General features: G+C 39.9%; 1 protein-coding gene across 1 annotated transcript in view; it reads left to right on the top strand.

Annotated features, from left to right (window-relative positions):
• The first annotated feature begins 329 nt into the window (after positions 1 to 329).
• Positions 330 to 21,517, top strand: part of LOC117432288 (ethanolamine kinase 1-like) — a 72,886-nt gene continuing 51,698 nt past the window's right edge. Inside the window, exons 1-3 of the mRNA XM_034053975.3 lie at positions 330 to 675; positions 15,940 to 16,199; positions 18,846 to 18,986. Of these exons, the coding sequence (XP_033909866.1) occupies positions 511 to 675; positions 15,940 to 16,199; positions 18,846 to 18,986 (566 nt within the window). The 5' untranslated portion in view covers positions 330 to 510. The remainder of the gene's footprint in view (positions 676 to 15,939; positions 16,200 to 18,845; positions 18,987 to 21,517) is intronic.

Raw genomic sequence — 21,517 nt, 5'->3', positions numbered from 1 at the left:
GCAAGATGGCTTTCTATCAATTTTGTTATGTAGAAATATTTTGAAGTGTATGATTAGCATCACTACTGTATAGAATTGCATGTACGAACATGAAAATAACAGTGGCATGTATTCTCACAGTCCGTCCTTGTATTCCTTATTGGATACAGCCAATAGAGTCATATAAAAGTTAATTCCTGGCTTGGTACTAGTATAGTACTATAGAGACTGACCTTGACATGTTTAAAACTTGCTGTCCTTCAGTAAACAAAAGTTGGGAACAGTTACATAAAACATTCTGTTCATCAGAGATACTGATTAGACAACGTACAATGTGTTCAGTCGTTAACCTTTGCCTAGCATCCCTTTTTTGGGAGGTAGCAGTTAATATGTAATCAGATATGGGCCTATATTAATATTGCTTTTGAAGATGCACTGCAGAATAGTACACTTAGACCAGCCCCCTGCACATGCACTGGAAGCTGACCTGAAGAAAACTTTGCGAGTCGGGCTACACACAAGAAATACAGAATGAACAGCAACGTGGTTAATGTAGAGACCAGAAACATGGAACCCCAGGCAGGCTCGGTGCTCTACATCGACATATTTGTAGACGAAAGCGATCTGAAAAGCTGTGTTGTTTCTTTGCTAAAGAAACTGCGGCCCCATTGGAAACATACGGATATTAAACTGAAGGCAAGTAAAGGAAACGACGGGTTTAAATGAAATGGGGAATGAAATTGACAAGCATCCAGTGAAAACACACAGGGTGAGCCAGGCCTCTGCAGTAATCAAAACAACAACAAAAATAAAAAAACACGTTTTTTTCGGTGGGGGAAAAATACAGAAACTGTTAAATATAAATACATATTTCAACGTAATTGTTTATGTAATGCAAAATAGCCTACCATGTCAAAATAACTATAAAAATACTTGGCGTAATAAATAAAATATCCCGGGACCACGTTTAACTTTTCGTATTACATTTAATTGAAAACACCAACAGTTGTAAACAATACTATCTGGGATACACAAGATGAAACTGAGATAATGCTATTATAACAATTAGTTTAAAATAACTATTGGTTAGTACGGTTTTGCTGTAACTTATCAATTACCTTTTGAAAACGTCAATTCTAGCCATAGCTACACTGGATTCGAAAGCTGCTGTGCAGCTGCTTTTCTCTCTGCTTAAAATGCAAAGCACGTTCATAACAAGCACTGTATATAGAGAATGGTTTTCAATACTACTGTGAATGGGGAAGGCGTGACAGTCAAACAACCAATAAGAAGTTACTTACACAGAAACAGCGTTTCGGAGCAGACACGTGGACCATGTGAGAACACTTGCCCTTTAATGGATTAGAGTTTTTAAGCGCACAGTAACTTTACACAAGGTTGTTCCAATTGGAATAATTCCAGAGAAATGTAACTCCATAACTACGTATATTTTAATTATTTAGTAGTATTTTTTTTTTATATATATATATATATAGTGTCTTATATACCACCTGTGCACAACGTAGATATATCAATGCGTTGTGCTTAAACAGTAAGAATATAAATATTGAAATTATGTTTTTGATGAACACGCTGACTGTGTATTGTAAGCGTATTGTACAGATGTTAGTATTGGGATAGTTATAAAGAAATGAACAGCTGCAGACTAAAGACTCAGGATGTCATACAGATAAAACATTTAACATACAGTATATCAGTTAGATCCATTCTTGGCTCCAGTGTTTTCTGTGTACAATTAGACCTCATTGTACTGTACAATCAGATATAGAAGTTAAGTATATTGGGCCAGGCAGTGTTGTACCTCAGTTTTGGCTTAGTGGAGTGCCACACTATGTTTTACCAAAATTTGGACAAAGTATAGAGAATTAAAGCTAAGTGCCAACTTTATGTCTGTTTTATTTGTCTAAACATTTTCATACTGTTAAATAAATGCTTGATTTAACACCTGCTTAGAATGTTTATGCAAAAAAAGGACAGGTAATTGGTAATAGTCTTATGCAATTACTTTAATATATATTTGTTTGGATTTAATCAGTGTCCAGGAATATGTGTTATACTTGTCTTTTAAAACAGCAGAGCTCATGGTACGTTAAGGTTGAGACATGCAATAGCAATAGCAATAGCAGCTGTACCCAGGCAAATTTGTAGTCCTGAGGAGGTGACCGTTTTTATTAATGTCAGCAAACAGTGGTGTAATCTCCCAGAGAAATAGGCTGTGTGTGCCAAAGAATCCCAGCAGTCTGTAGATCTTTCAGTCTTACACAGAACAAGTAGGCCAGACCAATTCCCAGTCTTGCTGCTCGTGGCTGCTTGTTGGTTCAGGCAGTGTTTTCTTTGGCCCAGAAGCACATCAATGAGAGTGGAAGCAATGAACTTGTTAGTGAGACATATAACAAACAACAAAAAATAAAAAATCTGTTTGCTTGAACCAGACAAGTAAAACTATGCAAAGACATGTAGACAAGAGGCTACTCTATTGAAAGCTATGGCTAATACACAAAAAAAGCACTGTGAGTTGAGACGTTCAATAACATAATCTAACCTGTAGCTGAAACCATTCAAGATCTTATATTCAAGCAAAAATAAGCATTTTCTTCCAGAATATGCTGTACCAAATACTGATGTTGCAAATGTGCACCTCTTTATTTTAAAAGTATGTGGAGTATTAAGTATTTCATCTTTGGGAACTAGTTAATTAAATAAAAGCCAATATTACAGCATGTGTACAGTAGTTCGTAGTTAAGTGGACTACATATAGAAGCTTTTTCTTTGGTCAGTAAAGAACTGCTAGATGACGTACTGAAATATCATGAAATATTTTCAGTTTCTCCAGTACTGGTTACCCAAAAGTGGAAATCTGAACCCATACACATGGTCCTTAATCTATATGCGTAACATATCCCTGCTATTACTGTCTTGGCTAGCTTTGCGTTTGGCTAAAATACAAGAATAAAATCAGCTTATAAAATATAAGGGCCTACCTGCTAATTATTGAGGTTGTGGTTTTTTTTTGTTTTTTTTTTAAAATTGACAATCACTTTTCTCCAATGCTTTGAGGGGAATTTGATACAAATTTGTTTCTTAAAATATTAGGAATAGATTATAAACATATAACAAAGAATAATTGCTGTTAAAATACACTTTTAAGTGCAATACTGTTAAAAAATACAATTAGTATCTTTATTAGTCAACCATAGCCAATTGGTTACCTACCAAAAAATAGATGGCAAATTCATCCTTTATCCTTAATGTAGCACCATCCAGGAAAGTTATATTTGTGGCCATAGATATTAATCACCGCAATGTGTGCGAGATACAGTGTTGTTCTGCAAGCATCTGCAGTATACTTTGCCCTTCCCGTTTGCTTTAAAGTAAATCTCCCTGATTGAACAGGCAGTGGATGATTTGACAAGCAAACACTTGATCCCTGTCCAGCTGGAAAGGAATTGTCTTCATCAGCAGCATTCAGCTTAGGATGTCTTTTTAATTTTACTCTTTGTTTGAGTCTCTCCAGATCCTCCCTTCACTTTAAGTACAGAGCTGTGCAGTAGGTATGCCAAGTGGTTTTGAAATATAAATTATAGTCTCTTTTTTCAGATGTTATTGGAAAGAACGTGTAATTTATAAGAACATGTTACAGTACAGGATGTTCATGAGTGTCTGCCAACCCTTCTTTTGTAAAGTTAATACAACAAAAATCAAAGTAAGAAAGTGCTAAACTGCACTCAGCAGGTACAACTGGTGTTTTAATACCCAATAGATTTTAAAGGTAAAAACAAACAAAGAAACAAAAAAAAAACTTACATTCCTCAGTCAAATCTAACAATGCTTGCTACCTTTCTTTGTATGTGATGTAAATGTACAGTAGAAAACATCACAATGAAAGGATGCACTTAATGCAAAGATATGAAGGATATGCAACATGTAGTTCCACACCCAAATGGTACTCTTGTAGAGGGGCGGTCTGTATAGTAATGCAACTGCTGGCTATAAAAATCACTGCCATTCTGATGTCTGGGAACTCTAGATATCTAAGCGCCAAAAAGCACAGCTCAAGTTAGATAGTGCGTTAAACCTTTATTTTTTATTATTATTATTTTTTTTTATTATTATTTATTTCTTAGCAGACGCCCTTATCCAGGGCGACTTACAATCGTAAGCAAATACATTTCAAGTGTTACAATACAAGTAATACAATAAGAGCAAGAAATACAATAACTTTTGTTCAAGCAAAGTACAAGTGTGACAAACCACAATTCAATAATACAGCAGATAATAGTGATAGTTACATCAGGATATGATTAAATAGTGATAGTTACATCAGGATGTGATTAAATACAAAGTACTACAGGTTAAACACTTGGCAGATTACAGTATTCTGAAGTACAGGATTAAATGCAGTAAAATAGGGGGCAGATAAGAGCAAAATAAAGCACATTTAAATGAAGGGTGATAGTGTCCCAGGATACAAACAGAGGAGTTCTACAGGTGCTGTTTGAAGAGGTGAGTCTTAAGGAGGCACCGGAATGTGGTCAGGGACTGGGCAGTCCTGACATCTGTAGGAAGGTCATTCCACCACTGCGGAGCAAGGGTGGAGAAGGAGCGGGCTCTGGAGGCAGGGGAGCGTAGCGGAGGTAGAGCTAGTCTTCTAGTGCAGGCGGAGCGGAGAGGTCGAGTGGGGGTGTAGGGAGAGATGAGGGTCTGGAGGTAGCTGGGTGCAGTCTGGTCAAGGCATCTGTAGGCTAGTACAAGAGTCTTGAACTGGATGTGAGCGGTGATCGGGAGCCAGTGGAGCGAGCGGAGTAGTGGAGTAGCGTGGGCGAAGCGAGGCAGAGAGAACACCAGGCGGGCAGCAGAGTTCTGGATGAGCTGGAGCGGACGGGTGGCGGACGCAGGGAGGCCAGCCAGGAGGGAGTTGCAGTAGTCTAGGCGGGAGAGTACCAGGGCCTGGACCAGGAGCTGGGTAGCATAGTTGGTGAGGAAGGGTCGGATTCTTCGGATGTTGCTCAGGAAGAATCGGCAAGTGCGTGCCAGAGTGGAGATGTGCTGGGAATAAGAGAGGCAGGGGTCCAGGGTGACTCCAAGGTTCTTAGCTGAGGAAGAGGGAGAGAGTGTGGTAGATTCCAGAGGAACAGAGATAGAGAGATCAGAGGAGGGGGAGGAGGAGGGAAAGAAAAGGAGGTCAGATTTAGAGAGGTTGACTTCATGCGGTCCAGTGTTCAAGTTTATTGACATATTTAAAATATACTGATTGGACCCATGGGGTATATATGCTATATTTCTCCGATTATTGATCATTATTAGTTAGATGTGCAGGATTTGCCTCACCTGAAAGGTTCCTTTCGTGTCCCTCATTTAATTTGAGGCTCTCATCTGCTGTAATGTTTTGTTGCTCTCCTGGTGTGGCTCATCATTATAGACAGTTTTAACCCCTTATAGAAAGTGTAGAGTGATCTAGTAGTTGTAGTAAATAATCAGAGGGTAAACCAAACAGATTTTTTTTCAGTCGACTACAGAGGTTCTCAGTAATAGGAGGCTGTGTGGTTCAGTGGTTAAAGAAATGGGCTTGTAACCAGGAGGTCCCCGGTTCAAATCCCACCTCGGCCACTGACTCATTATGTGACCCTGAGCAAGTCACTTAACCTCCTTGTGCTCCATCTTTCGAGTGAGACGTTGTTGTAAGTGACTGCAGCTGATGCATAGTTCACACTCCCTAGTCTCTTTAAGTCGCCTTGCATAAAGGCGTCTGCTAAATAAACAAATAATAATAATAATACAGTTGTTTGTTTTGTTTTTAAGAATGGTGAATAGCAGTGAAAGACCAAAAAAACATCCTGGATAAATGTTTTTTATATTTTAAAAAATTCAAACCGAAAAATAATGGTCAATATAGTATGTGTGAAGTCTACAACATTTTGCATTTGAGTTACTTGACTTCTCTTCCATATATATATATATATATATATATATATATATATATATATATATATATATATATATATATATAGTAATTTGTTTTTTATGAACATGCGTTATGGTTAGGGATTCTGATCAAAAAAGATAAAACATCCCTGTTATTGGAGGATTGTAACATGCTTGCGAGACTTAAAACGAGATTACAATTAAAAACTGAGAATTGTTCTTGCTCTCCAGATTTAAAGCTATATTACAGTTCGATACGGAGTATTGCTCATGGAATTTAAAACAGAATTGCAAATTTAGGTGAAATGTAAACAAAATGCCTAAAAACACAAAAAACCCAGAAGACAATGCCTGTGACCATAAGGATTTAGTTGTGGAAGACAGCAAAGGAAAGAAGGTACACTTGAAGTGTGCAAGTACTTTGGAGTTACTATACATATTGTGGCAGAAAAAAATACGCTGAAGAATTTTGGAAAACAATAATTTCATACAGTATATAACCAGCGAAAGCTCCGAAAAAAAACAAAACTTATATAAAGCTCAAAAATAGCTAAAAATAAGCAGCAAAAAATGAGATAAAAATAGCAAAACAGAAGACCTAGTTATAATATATGCATATACGTGTCAGAAATGACTGTAAAGCAACTGTGACGGAGAGGACCCTGTCGCTGTTTTTTGAGAGGATGTGTGCAGCTCGGACGTGTAAAAGTTGCTAGGCAACCAATTGAGCAGGTAGACTCGCCCAGTGCTTAGCCGATTGGGAGGTCTGGATTGGCTCGAGGCGACTGCATTGCAATGCTACACAGACGGACGCTTTGTTTACATAGAGAAGGAGAGCGTTCGCTCCAGAGGATAACTACTACGGAACCCTTCAACTGCAAGACAGTGCTTGTGAAGGCTCTGCCCAGTCAGGACTGTCGTAAAGACCTGGAGTCACTGGGAGGCCGAGACTTCGGGAGCAACAGCAGTAGGTTAGTTTAGGGGATGTTGATCCCAACCAGTATAGAGAGGATAACGTAGTGCAGTAGGTTCCTGGATCGGGACGTCTCTTTTAAATGAGGCTAACGCTCGCCTTGTGGCAAACTTTTATTTTTAGCTTTTTTTTTTATATATTTTTTTTTAAATAAATCTGACACTAGGGCTACTATTGCTGGTACCCTAGTGGCAGCACCTGTGTGTTTATTAAATCTACGTGCCTGTGAGGCGTGTTAACACCCAATGCTATGTGTCTGACTCATTATTATTCAGTGACGAACAATGCACGTGACACTTCCCCGTTACATATGGTGGCTGCGGTAAGTGTCACTGGTCCTGCTGAGTCAAGGCAGGATAGGCACAGAGCAGTTGGCTGCCAGGATGCACAGACAGAACCAGATGATGATCATCAGCCACCGGAGCCGCTGCTGAGGGAGCCAATGGAGACATGAGTGAAAAGCCAGTGAGGGAGAAGTTACCAATTCTCAAGGCTAAAGTAGGAGGAGTTACCGTCCTCAAAGGCCAAAGCAGGAGTGGCTGCCAGCCTGTCTGAAGAGCTACGGTCCAAGAAGGAGGAGCAACCGTCCTGACAGACTGAGGAAGAGCTGCCATCCGACAGCCTGAGGAGGAGGATCTGCCGTCTCTGACCATAGTAGGCGTAGCTGCCGTCCAGAGAGCCAGAGGAACAATGTCCCGGAGTAGAAGCAGTTGCCTGCCTGAGGGCTAAAGGAGGAGCTACTCTCCCGACAGCCAGTGAGGAGGAGACTCCACCATAGCCCCAACCACCACCCCTGGGTAACAGTCTGGCGCCTGTGGGTTAGAGCCCTTGACCCGTGCTTCCAGACACCCGACCTTGGTGTCTGGTCCTTCCATCACTGGGCCTGAGGCCCAGGTCGCAGCATCACCAGGCACGGTTGTTCGCCCAGACTCCTGTTACACTCCCCCTGGTGAACCAGACGTTGTTGCACTATCATGGAGGCACCTCTGCCTGGTCACTAGCCTGCGTTCTGGTTGCTCTGTCCACGCCGGCCGGGTCTGACATCATTTCTTGGCCCCTTTGAGGGGGCACAGGAGACGACAGCGACCCACCCGCTGACCCCCCCCCCCCAAACAGAACATGAACCAGCTGGAGAATATCGAATGTACCAGTGGTCCCATTCTGAGGGGGAGGGTATGTGACAGGGAGGACCCTGTCGCAGGTTCTTTACGCGAATGTGTGTAGCTGGGACACGTAACAGAGGATGCGTTGCTAGGCAACCAATTGAGTAGGTAGGCTCGCCTATCACTGAGCTGATCGGGAGGTCCGTATTGGCTGGGGGGCGTGCCTGGGGAGGCTGTGCACAGCTCAAGAAGTGTCTGCGCCACAACTCGCGGCGACTGCACCGCCATGCTACACAGAGGGGTGCTTTGTTTACATCGAGGAGGATAACTACTACAGAACCCTTCAACTGTAAGACGGTGCCTGTGAAGGCTCTGCCAAGCCAGGACTGTCGTAAAGACCTGGAGTCGCTGGGAGACCGAGATTTCGGGAGCAACAGTAGTAGGTTAGTTTAGGGGACGTTGATCCCAACCAGTATAGAGAGGGTAACGTAGTGTAGTAGGTTCCTGGAGCGGGACGTCTCTTTTAATGAGGCTAGCACTCGCCTTATGTGGCAAACTTATTTTTAGCTTTGTTTTCTTGATTAAATCACACTAGGGCTACCATTACCCTGGTGGCAGCACCTGTGTGTTTATTAAATCTCCGCGCCAGTGTAGCGTGTTAACACTCAATGCTGTGTGTCGGACTAGTCAGTGACGACCCACGTTACAGCAACTAAAACATTTTTTGTTTGATTTCATATTCCAATGAGAAGGTAAAAAAAGTCTGTGATAAGGATTTTGTTGCTGGTCTAAAGACAGGTTGCGTTTTTTAAAGGTTGAGTTTCCATGAAATGTAAACACTTCATACACCAAAATATGCGAGGGGAAAACATGATGAAAGAGACTATCTTACTCCCAATAAATCATGTCACAATTTAATTTATGAACGCCAATTTGTAGTTTCAGTGTTGAGCTCTTTTTTGTTCTTTGAAGATTACATTAAAAGGCAATACTTATTTTAATGTGGTGTTTCAGCTTGTCTATACTGTCTTCAGTTTAAACACACAATAAGTAATCATGTTCAGGAAGAATTACTGATACAATTTGATCACAGTTTTATATGGCATGTAAAACATATACTGTACTGTATATGTACCATACTGCACATATAAAAAAGGTCCTAATCCGCATTATAGTTTTCAGCATATAAAAAACACTATAAAAAGTATTTGAAATGAATACAGATTCAGTAGGTTGCTGTGACAGGACAGCATCACTGGCAAGCTGTTTTTACCAGGAAGGGATGCTCAGACACAGAAGTTGCAGGTTATGCGCTCAGGCGCACGTTAAATAATAATAAATCCAAATAAAGAAAACACGTTAACAGGCACAAGGGCCAAAACAAAATATCTATACAAAAAACTCACGGACGTAAGCACGCAGGACAAGGACACAGCAACACGAAACACCTTCACCGACATTAAATCCAACACTAATCCTAACACCCGTGATCATTTATACACCTGTGGCTGGAGCCTTAATTCATTACTTCATCACTTATTCAATTCATGGCTCCAGCCACATTCCCAGGGCTTTTGCCTTGCCACACACCTCCTCCCTATGTGCGCAGGATACCTGCCTGCCATCGGCCACCTCCCCCCTAAAACACAACCCCCGTCCCCTCATGTCCGTCTTTCCCCATGTGGATCCTTGAGGGTGGGTTGGTGATCGGCGCTGTGGTGGAGGACTCCTCTCCTCCTCATACTTCTGCCAGGCTGTGCGGGGCACTCCGGCAGTGGAAATGCTGCCTCCTCTGGACCTGCGGCCAACAGTGGCAACATTGGCAGCGGCAATGCTGACAGCAGAAATGCTGGCTCCTCCTGATGTGCTGGCTCCTTCGGACCTTTAGCCAGCAGGGGCAACACTGGCAGCGGCAATGCTGACAGCGGTACTGCAGCCGTGGCAACGCTGGCACTGGAGGCAGTGGGGCTTCTCCCTGTGGCGCTGGAGACAGCGGGGCCTCGCCCTGTGGCGCTGGACACAGCGGGGCCTCGCCCTGTGGCTCTGGAGCTGGCACCGGTTTCTTTGCTCACCTCCGGGGATGGCCGCTCTTCTCCTTCTTCCTCTTTGGGGCCGGCAGCTGTTCCCCTTCCTCCTCTACTCTGGGAGGGGGCAGTTGAGGCACCAGCTTGAGGCCTCAACAGCACTGCTGTAGTTTTCCATGCTATCCTACTCTGGCACTCGGGCAGGCAGCATCTCCCTCGCTTGCCTCCAGGACCATCCACTCCTCCCCTTCTTCCACTTTGAGGTAGGTGGAAACTCCTCTTCACCCTGAAAGGGTCAGCACTCTATGTAGTGCACAAGCGAGGCACCACGGACCTTCTTCCTTCCTCTTCTCTTTTTTTTTCCTTTGGGGTACTGTCCCACCTCTGACACCGCATGTGACAGGACACTGTCAATGGCAAGGTGTTTCTACCAGTAAGGGAGACTCAGACACATAAGTTGCAAATTAAGCGCTCAGGCGCACGTATAATAATAATAATAAATCCAAATAAACAAAACATGTTAACAGACACGAACAAAACACGTTAACAAAATAACAGGCACAAGGGCCAAAACAAAAGGTCTATACAAAAAACTCATGGACGTAAACACACAGCAACACGAAATACCTTCACCGATATTCACTCCAACACTAATACTCCTAACACCTGTGATCATCCTATTTATACACCTTTAATTCCCATGTGTTTTTGCAGGGAGGATTTTAAATCCCTCCCTGCCACCCAATATTCCACACACAAACCCGTGCCTTTCTGCTTTTGTGAACAGGAGGGGTGGGGGATGAGGGAGTTAAAACTAACCAGTATACAGTGCCTATAGAAAGTCTACACCCCCTTGAACTTTTTTCACATTTTGTTGAGTCAGTAACTCAGAGCTTCATGCATTTAAATGAGGATTTATTTTCCACTTATCTACACATCATACTCCACACTGTTAAGGTGAAAAAAGTTTTTATTGAGAAAAAAATTATATATTAAAAATACAAAACCGAAAGATCATAATTGGATAAGTCTCCACCCCCCTGAGTTAATACTTGGTGGAAGCACCTTTGGCAGCAATTACAGCTGTGAGTCTGTTGGGATAGGTCTCTACCAACTTTGCACACCTAGATTTGGCAATATTTGACCATTCTTCTTTACAAAATTGTTCAAGCTCTGTCAAGTTCCTTGGGGAGCGTTGTTGGACAGCAATCTTCAAGTCATTCCACAAATTTTCAATTGGATTTAGGTCGGGGCTCTGACTGGGCCACTCAAGAACATTTACCTTTTTGTTCCTTAGCCACTCCAGTGTAGCTTTGGCTGTGTGCTTTGGGTCATTGTCATGCTGAAAGGTGAACTTCTGTCCCAGTTTCAGCTTTCTTGCAGAGGGCAGCAGGTTTTCCCCAAGGACTTCACTGTACTTTGCTCCATTCATTTTCCCTTCTGACAAGTGCACCAGTCCCTGCCAATGAGAAACATCCCATAAAATGATGCTGCCACCACCATGCTTCACAGTAGGGATGATGTTCTTTGGGTGATGCACTGTGTTGGGTCTGCGCCAAACATAATGCTTTGCATATAGGCCAAAAAGTTCCATTTTAGTTTCATCAGACCACAAAACTTTTTGCCACATGGCTACAGAATCTCCTGAGTTTTTTTTTTTTGCATACTTCAAACAGGATTCAATGTGGGCTTTCTTGAGTAATGGCTTCCTTCTTGCCACCCTACCATACAGGCCAGATTTGTGGAGTGCTTGGGATATTGTTGTCGCATGCACACTTTAACCAGTCTTGGCCATAAAAGCCTGTAGCTCTTGTGCTCCAAGGCCTTTGATATTTTTTTATACCCATCCCCTGATCTGTGCCTTTCAACAACTTTGTCCCAGAGTTCTTTTGAAATCACCTTGGTGCTCATGGTTGAGTCTTTGCTTTGAAATACACTACCCAGCAGAACAGGAACTGCTGAATTTATCCTGAAATCATGTGAATCACTACAATTTAACACAGGTGGAGGCCACTTAACTTTGGGGGGGGGGGGGGGGGGGGAGGGGGGGAGCACTTATCCAACCAAGCTATTTCAGTTTTTATTTTTAATTCATTTTCTACAAATTTCTAGAATTTTTTTTTCACTTGGAAGTTGTGGGGTAGGATGTGTAGATAAATGAAATATATATATATATATATATATATATATATATATATATATATATATATATATGCATTCCAGGCTATAAGGCAACAAAAGGTGAAACATTTGAAAGGGGGTGTAGACTTTCTATAGGCACTATAAATAAACACATTAATACATACATTAACAGTTTGAGTTGTAGAATATCCAGATTTACAAAGAGAATCTGTTTACATCACATTTCTTTAATTATGGACATTGGATTGACAAATATATATCCTTCATTCCAGTTCTGCAATTTTTGTTCAGTTCTAATGCAGCACTTATTAGCAATACATTGTTTAAAACTATTCAATACATCAAAACACCCTTTTTTCACATTAGCTAGAACAGGCTCCAATATCTGTCTTCTGATATAACCACTTATAACATGACAGCAATATCCTTTGATCTCATTCAGAACTAAATCCAGTTTTGTATGTTGCATTGCATTCTTCATCAAAGCGCTGTGAAATCTTTTAATACCACTTCACCATGCTGTAGAAAGCCATTGGTCACTTCAAACACATACGTGTTTTACTGCATTACTGCTCAAATTGGCCTGACGGAATTATGCAGAATTCCTCAATAACACACCACTTCACAGGTGATGTCCGTCAATGAGAAGTGTCCAGGGGACTACAGTATATAACATACAGTGCCTTGCGAAAGTATTCGGCCCCCTTGAACTTTGCAACCTTTTGCCACATTTCAGGCTTCAAACATAAAGATATGAAACTGTAATTTTTTGTGAAGAATCAACAACAAGTGGGACACAATCATGAAGTGGAACGAAATTTATTGGATATTTCAAACTTTTTTAACAAATAAAAAACTGAAAAATTGGGCGTGCAAAATTATTCAGCCCCCTTAAGTTAATACTTTGTAGCGCCACCTTTTGCTGCGATTACAACTGTAAGTCGCTTGGGGTATGTCTCTATCAGTTTTGCACATCGAGAGACTGAAATTTTTGCCCATTCCTCCTTGCAAAACAGCTCGAGCTCAGTGAGGTTGGATGGAGAGCATTTGTGAACATCAGTTTTCAGTTCTTTCCACAGATTCTCGATTGGATTCAGGTCTGGACTTTGACTTGGCCATTCTAACACCTGGATATGTTTATTTGTGAACCATTCCATTGTAGATTTTGCTTTATGTTTTGGATCATTGTCTTGTTGGAAGACAAATCTCCGTCCCAGTCTCAGGTCTTTTGCAGACTCCATCAGGTTTTCTTCCAGAATGGTCCTGTATTTGGCTCCATCCATCTTCCCATCAATTTTAACCATCTTCCCTGTCCCTGCTGAAGAAAAGCAGGCCCAAACCATGATGCTGCCACCACCATGTTTGACAGTGGGGATGGTGTGTTCAGGGTGATGAGCTGTGTTGCTTTTACGCCAAACATAACGTTTTGCATTGTTGCCAAAAAGTTCGATTTTGGTTTCATCTGACCAGAGCACCTTCTTCCACATGTTTGGTGTGTCTCCCAGGTGGCTTGTGGCAAACTGTAAACGACACTTTTTATGGATATCTTTAAGAAATGGCTTTCTTCTTGCCACTCTTCCATAAAGGCCAGATTTGTGCAGTATACGACTGATTGTTGTCCTATGGACAGAGTCTCCCACCTCAGCTGTAGATCTCTGCAGTTCATCCAGAGTGATCATGGGCCTCTTGGCTGCATCTCTGATCAGTCTTCTCCTTGTATGAGCTGAAAGTTTAGAGGGACGGCCGGGTCTTGGTAGATTTGCAGTGGTCTGATACTCCTTCCATTTCAATATTATCGCTTGCACAGTGCTCCTTGGGATGTTTAAAGCTTGGGAAATCTTTTTGTATCCAAATCCGGCTTTAAACTTCTCCACAACAGTATCTCGGACCTGCCTGGTGTGTTCCTTGTTCTTCATGATGCTCTCTGCGCTTTAAACGGACCTCTGAGACTATCACAGTGCAGGTGCATTTATACAGAGACTTGATTACACACAGGTGGATTCTATTTATCATCATTAGTCATTTAGGTCAACATTGGATCATTCAGAGATCCTCACTGAACTTCTGGAGAGAGTTTGCTGCACTGAAAGTAAAGGGGCTGAATAATTTTGCACGCCCAATTTTTCAGTTTTTTATTTGTTAAGAAAGTTAGAAATATCCAATAAATTTCGTTCCACTTCATGATTGTGTCCCACTTGTTGTTGATTCTTCACAAAAAATTACAGTTTCATATCTTTATGTTTGAAGCCTGAAATGTGGCAAAAGGTCGCAAAGTTCAAGGGGGCCGAATACTTTCGCAAGGCACTGTATTTTGAAAACACCACAAGTCTGTTCATTCCTTGTTAGAACACCGTTTGCCCCCATCTAAAGGAATCTACTTTACACCATCCCTTGCATTTACTGTATAACCTCTGTATAAAAAGTGCTTCCAAACTTATGTCCTAAACCTACTTTTACTTAGCTTCCATTTCACCCACAATGTGTCCACAACACCCTACCCTCACATGGGTTTTCGAATGCCTAGCCAGGCATACATAATATGAAAATACAGACAGATATAATTTTTGCAGAATTGTCCAGTACTGTATGCCGCTCTGTTGGTCTGTAGGATTGAGCAGCTTTAAGATAAAACATTTTAATTTGGTCATAATTTACAGTATTTAGATTTCTTGTTGGGAATTTTAGTTTATATAATTATTAATTAATCTAGTACGGTAAGTAACTGACTGTGTGTGGCTTTAGAGGACAAGTTTCACAAGATGCAAAACACTGTGTACAATTACAGCTGTTAACATATTAGAGAATAATTCAGTTTGAAAGCTGGCCCATATTTGGGGTGGGGATCTTTTCCATTAAAACACGATTAAATAATCATAAACTAGTGAATATTTACTGTTACATTACAGTAGATGGAACTCATGACCCAGTTTAGGCTTTCACATTCAATACAGATAAATCCTTTGATAGTTATTGGAACGCAGGAAATATCTGACAGTCACTTTTGGGTATTAAAATATGCCGCCTCAAAGAGGCTCCCGAAAACCCAAAGGATGTGTAAATCTAGTTTAAGTCAGAGGAGGAGATTCAATCTGACTAACGCTCTGTTACCACATTTTAAAACTGGCCAGTAATACAACTTTTAAGGTAAAGTAGTATGGTTTACATTCAATCTGCAGCTGAATGCATGTTGATGTGAGTCTCAGATTTGTCCTAATGCAGGGATGCTCTGGGGGTGTGTCCTCTGATAATCTTCAATCAAACCCATGCTTGACTCATGTGGAAAAAAGGCTCATATTCCACAATACAAGATTTTTACACTCAAAGAAAATAAATTACATTATTTGTTTGGAGCAATATTTTTACTTATTTTAACCTAATTGCATTTAATATAACATACTTTAAATAATTATATTTTACATTTGATGGTGTCTATTTTAAAGACTACATTAATACCATGTGTACATTCCCTCTAGGGGTGTTGACACCCTTATTATTGAGATCAGTGATAGTGTAAGGCAGGATTATTAAGATCTGCCATTGCTTAGAACATTAAAAAATACCCAAATTAGTGGTTAAAATAAATGGGAATGTTTATAATGAATTCCAATAGATTATGATACTGTAGCTATAACAGATATTATGTTGGAAGTCGTTGAGTCATCTGATTTATATATTAATTTCTCTCGATTAAATTTTTGTCAAACTACTAAGATATCAACTACAGTAATAAACTATGTTCTAATGCTGGTTTACTTTTTCCTTTTATTTCCTAAAGTTTTTTACTGAAGGCATCACAAACATGCTCATAGGCTGCTACACAGACGAATCAATGGAAGACATTATCCTGGTCCGGGTGTACGGCAAAAAGACTGAACTCTTTGTAGATCGAGAAAATGAAGTGAGAAATTTCCGAATTCTTCATTCGCACAGCTGTGGGCCAGAGCTCTACTGTACTTTTCAGAATGGCATTTGCTATGAATTCGTGAAGGGCACTGTCCTGGACAAATGGCTGGTGAGAGAGCCAACCATATACAGGTACAGTATGTGTTTATTTAGTACTACTGTATGTTCCCACCCTTATCTATCTGCAGCAACAAAGCATGGTATAAAAACCTTAAAATGTACAACTGCTTTTCTGTTATACCAGATTGAATATACCAGAGTGTATATTCAATACAGAAAACAGTCAATATACTGTAGCACTGCCTAATTGCAACCTGCATTTAATAAGTAAAACAAAAGTGGCCAATTAATCTTACAATAAAAAAAATACAATTACAGCCCCAAGAGTGCAATCCAACTGGACAACATACAGTACATCTCTGCAGTGTGTCTTCTTTCAAAATGGTCTGGTTATTTTTACAATTTTTAAGGTTGGTGTTGTCATTGAACTCCAAAATGTGATGGCCTGGTTCAAAGCCATTTCTATTCTTAGTTGATAAGCTTAAAGAAATGAAAGAACCCATACTGCTTAATTTACACAGCCTTTGAATTGATCACAACTCCACCTAAATGGCAATTATCCAATCTCGCTGACAAATTTAAAAAAGATCAGAGATAGAAAGGGACTGACATTGTCTTTCCCAAATGTTTATTCGTTTACTATGTAGCATCAGGTCAGCATAAGCTTAATAGGATTTCTGAAGTGAAGTTGGCAACATGTGCACATACAGTAAGGAGCCCAACATCTGCTAATTAAGATCAGTGCTAAAATGTATGGACTGGTTTTCTCCAGTTTCATAACCAAAAGATCACTAGTATTTGAATTTAGATTTCCATTTTTTTGGAATCTCTTGTCAAACTCCAACACAATATCTGTAGAGATTACATTACAACACATACTGTGGTATGTACACTATATTGGGACATACTGTACATGAAAAGTCTTGAGGTCACGTAGGGAACTGTTTTTGATCCATCAACCAATACAGAGGAAGCAGGACAGTCTTCTAGGGACATTCAGAGATGGGAAAAAGAAAGACATTTCCTAATTGTTTACACTACACTTTGCTTACTGATCCTATTTACTCCACATCTTCCAGTATGGTTACATGGGGCAAAACACTGATTTGGATTACCTCAATGGGGACCCCCCTCCCCCCCCAAAAAAATATATTATTAAAATCAGGCTTCGTAGTCTAATCAATTCTTCTTGCAGGGGATTGCTTTTATACATTAAAAAAAAAGAAAATATAACATGTGATGTTGGTATTAATCCAAGATACTTATGATAATGAAGTACACTGTGACCAAAGACCATGGGAATAAAACCTAACTTGGTATCTGGGGTTACGAAAGTATTTCATTAGCTTTTTCTATTTCTGTATTGTGTGTGGATTTGTAGTATGATGTAGAACAGAACTCTGTGAAAGCATTGCGTAAAGAATGTTCTCAAGAAGAGGTGACTTATTTTTCAGACAAGGTCACGGTTGTTTCTGGTCATTATCCTTTAGCCATGCACAGGGATACATTCACATGCAATTACTCTTAAGGATGTAATATCAATTACAGACTGTGTAGGGCAACCTGCAAGAGGTCCAGTCCAGATTACATCCCTGTTGCCTCACTGAATGTCTTTGACTAAGACAGTAACCATTATGCAGCATTTTATTTTAACAGAACATACTGTGCCCTAGAACATTTGCACTTTTAAATTATTAGATATGAAACTTCTATTAGGCTTACCATGAATACACAAGGCTGTTATAAAGCCACTTGACCACATTCAGATGTGATGAGTGTCCCTGAGGTAACACAACCTACATTTCTAATAGTATTTGCCGTATAAGATCTTGTCACTGGAATAAAATGACGGTTCCAGTCCCTAGCACTGAAAAGGTTAAACTATTGCAGTTACACTTTTAGACACCATTATGTGAGGATTGTCAACCATTGACTTCCTCTGGTCATTAATCAAATCCCATTAAAACAAAAAGTATTACTTTCTGAGCTGCAGGGTATGACGTCTATGAAGACAGAATGGAAATTACAATATAACTGACAGACAGAGATACAGCATTTAGAACCTGTACTATCTTTTAAACAGACCATGTAACATACTATCTACAGAGCACTGTGTAGCTTTTATTACAGCATCTCAGTGGACAGGAAATGTATACAGCCTGTCACATTTCAGGCACTAGTTAATAGCTAAAGCTCAAAAGGGACCAAGAATGGATAAATACAATATAACTTGGATGTTTTTATGTCATCAATAAAACGTTGAACATAATACCACAATTCCCCATTAGAATGAAGCTTAGAAACATATATTTAAACTGAAAGATCTGGCAGTGCTTTTATATTTGAGATGAAAAAAACATTATACTGTTTTAAAGCAAAATCTGGAAGGTGTCTTCAAGCTCTGAGCATAAAAACAGTGCATCAGGGACTGAGAGCTTGTCAAGCATTCTGTCTCAACACATCCTGACCTACAGCAGCTGATGGTTTTTTTTTTTAGCTGTGTAATTTCTCAATTTTTAGAGTATGCAAGTAGGATACAATGATACACAAATGTGGCATAACACAATATAAAATAGCAAACAACTATTTCGGTACTCAAAATAAGGTATGTAAGGTGTGTGTTTTCATCTGATAAAGGTACGTCACACATGCAGTCCATTTATAAACCAATACATTTTTTTTTTTTTAACTCATGTCCATCTTATTTAATCCTTGTAGATTAGTTGCAATGGAAATGGCAAGAATCCATTCTATTAAGCCTGAAAATGGACATCCCGTCAAACCAGTTCTATGGAAGAAGCTCTCCACATACCTGAGTTTAATTAATGCCAGTATGATTGATTCAAGAGTAAGCGAGTGGTAAGTTATTATTAACTAAATCTACACAGCTCAATTTTTAATATGTACCATAATGGAAAGAAATGTTGAGTTTAATATATTAAGTATGCCTTTTTACACAAAATGCTAACCAGTGTAATTTATGTTTTGTTTTAACGTAACATGCTGGGGGATTGGTAGTAACATGTCTTTGTGATTGAGATGGTCTTTTGGGGATTTCATTTGGCTGTGGCATATATATATATATATATATATATATATATATATATATATATATATATATATATATATATATATATATATATATATATATATATAAATAATACAGTAAGGAGCAAGCAAACACTTTGTATTTGATAGCAATTTTAATAAAGTGTTAAAAGACACTGCTGTTATAACAAGCCAGTGACATGGACGGTTTAGCAACAACTTATGTTGTTTGATGATGTAACTGAGAGTGATATAAGCAGAAGAAATAAAATGCCCCAATGAGAGAAGTGTAATGGTGATGACAACACAAGACTCAGAGAAATGGTTTGCTACACAGTTTGACGCATTCTCTCAATGACGCATGTTCTCTGCTACTCTTTTATTATTTGTTTATTTAGCAGACGCCTTTATCCAAGGCGACTTACAGAGACTAGGGTGTGTGAACTATGCATCAGCTGCAGAGTCACTTACAATTACGTCTCACCCGAAAGACGGAGCACAAGGAGGTTAAGTGACTTGCTCAGGGTCACACAATGAGTCAGTAGCTGAGGTGGGATTTGAACCAGGGACCTCCTGGTTACAAGCCCTTTTCTTTAACCACTGGACCACACAGCCTCCTATATTGTACTCTTGTTTAAATTACTCTGTGTTCACTGGCACAATGCAGGGAATATGTGCCGATGTATTTGGACAGGCAGTTTATTTATGACATCATCTGGCCAGCTGGTCTGGGCTGCATTCACATGTACAGTAAGAGATTCCATCAAAGAAGTTTGAAGCACATTGTTCATTGGACAAGTAGAAACTTTGTTCTAGACCTCCCAGAAATAATGCAAAGCAATTAGGATACCAATTGGCACTAGCAGAAATGCCATGATGACCACCAAGTAATTGTAAACTATTTTGTTTTTTTCTCTTTTGGGGTATTTTTGATTTTGGGGTATTTCTAACTATCATTCTTGATCACTCAAAACACCGATATGGTGGTCATCCATTCCAATACCAACGAGAGGGTGAAACTATGAAAATGGGCAGGAAGTTTAAAATAATAAAAATAAATAAATACAGGAGTGCGACAGGGTTGGCTAAGTGGTGACATCAGGCCAGAAGCAGGAACACCACAAAAGGCAGGCAAGGTGATGCGGTGCAAAGACGCTGCGGCACCGTTTTATTAATTACAAAAATAAAATAAAAGGTTGCAACAAAAACACTGTGCTCACAGAGCAAAATAAAGGTTTTAAATAACAACAAATCTCGAACACAAACATAACACAAAGCACACAGGTCAGGCTGGGCAGATCACTTTCATTGATCCTGATGTTTACTTTTAGTTTCGTTTCTACTTTCTGTCTCTGCTCGGTCTTGCACCCACGTTCGAGGGGTACCCCGTTCTAAAATAAACACATACATTATAATTCAGCAGGGCTTTGTGCTGCCCCCTTTTCATGTGCAGGGCTTTCTACCGCCCTGCTATAAGGAGATACACTATAGACAATAATAGGGGACTTATCCCTATCCATGCAGTACGAAATTAACATCTGCAGAGGAACAATACAAGAACTATGGGTAGAATTGATAGGTCATTATTGGGAGACCTGCCTTGCATGCAATATAAAAACTTCAAGTGGCTAACTAAATCTATTATATAGTAGGTCAAAAATAAGTTTAACCATGATAAACCAAATACATACAAAAAGGTTCCTTCTTTTTTCTTTAATTTATTTATCACATGCAGACCCTGTTTAGTTCAGAAGTCTTCAATTCTCCTGCAGAATTCTGTATGACCACATTGCTTTACAGAAAGGCTGATTAAATATTTGTCTGCTCAATTGTTAACTATCCTGGGGTGATATAAAAGGATTCACTAATGTTTAGTTTAGTTACTGAAAGTATCTAGTTTATATAGGAAATGCCAAAGACCCTTATTTAATACTAGGCAAAAAATGGTTCAGATGTATCCTCCTGAGTTTGGTTTATGTAAAAAAAAAAGACCATAAACAGAAATGACTAGTTCTAAAATGAAAGCCAGAAGCTAGTGTTTAGGCTCCACACTTCTATGTTTTAGTATGCTGACCCTCTTCATTAAAAGGTCATGTCAGTCCTGCCGGGCAGGGATCAGGTTTACCAGTCATGCAGCCTGTTTCCGGATTTTGATATTCAATAAAAGGTGGGGGGTTGTCTGGTACTCAAATTAAATGGCAGGATATTTAATCCGACTGTGTATTCTTTCCATTTACGATACCTACACCCATGGTCATTGTTCCACTCCCCTCAAATGAAACTTTCTTTGCTGTACTTGTGGTCCATCGTACCTGACTGGTTTAAAAAGCTCCAGGCTGAGC

This window comes from Acipenser ruthenus, chromosome 27 (assembly GCF_902713425.1).
Source record: "Acipenser ruthenus chromosome 27, fAciRut3.2 maternal haplotype, whole genome shotgun sequence".
Classification (NCBI taxonomy): Eukaryota; Metazoa; Chordata; class Actinopteri; order Acipenseriformes; family Acipenseridae; genus Acipenser; species Acipenser ruthenus.
The sequence above is the reverse complement of the archived record's forward strand: the minus strand, read 5'-3'. Positions and strand labels throughout refer to the sequence as shown.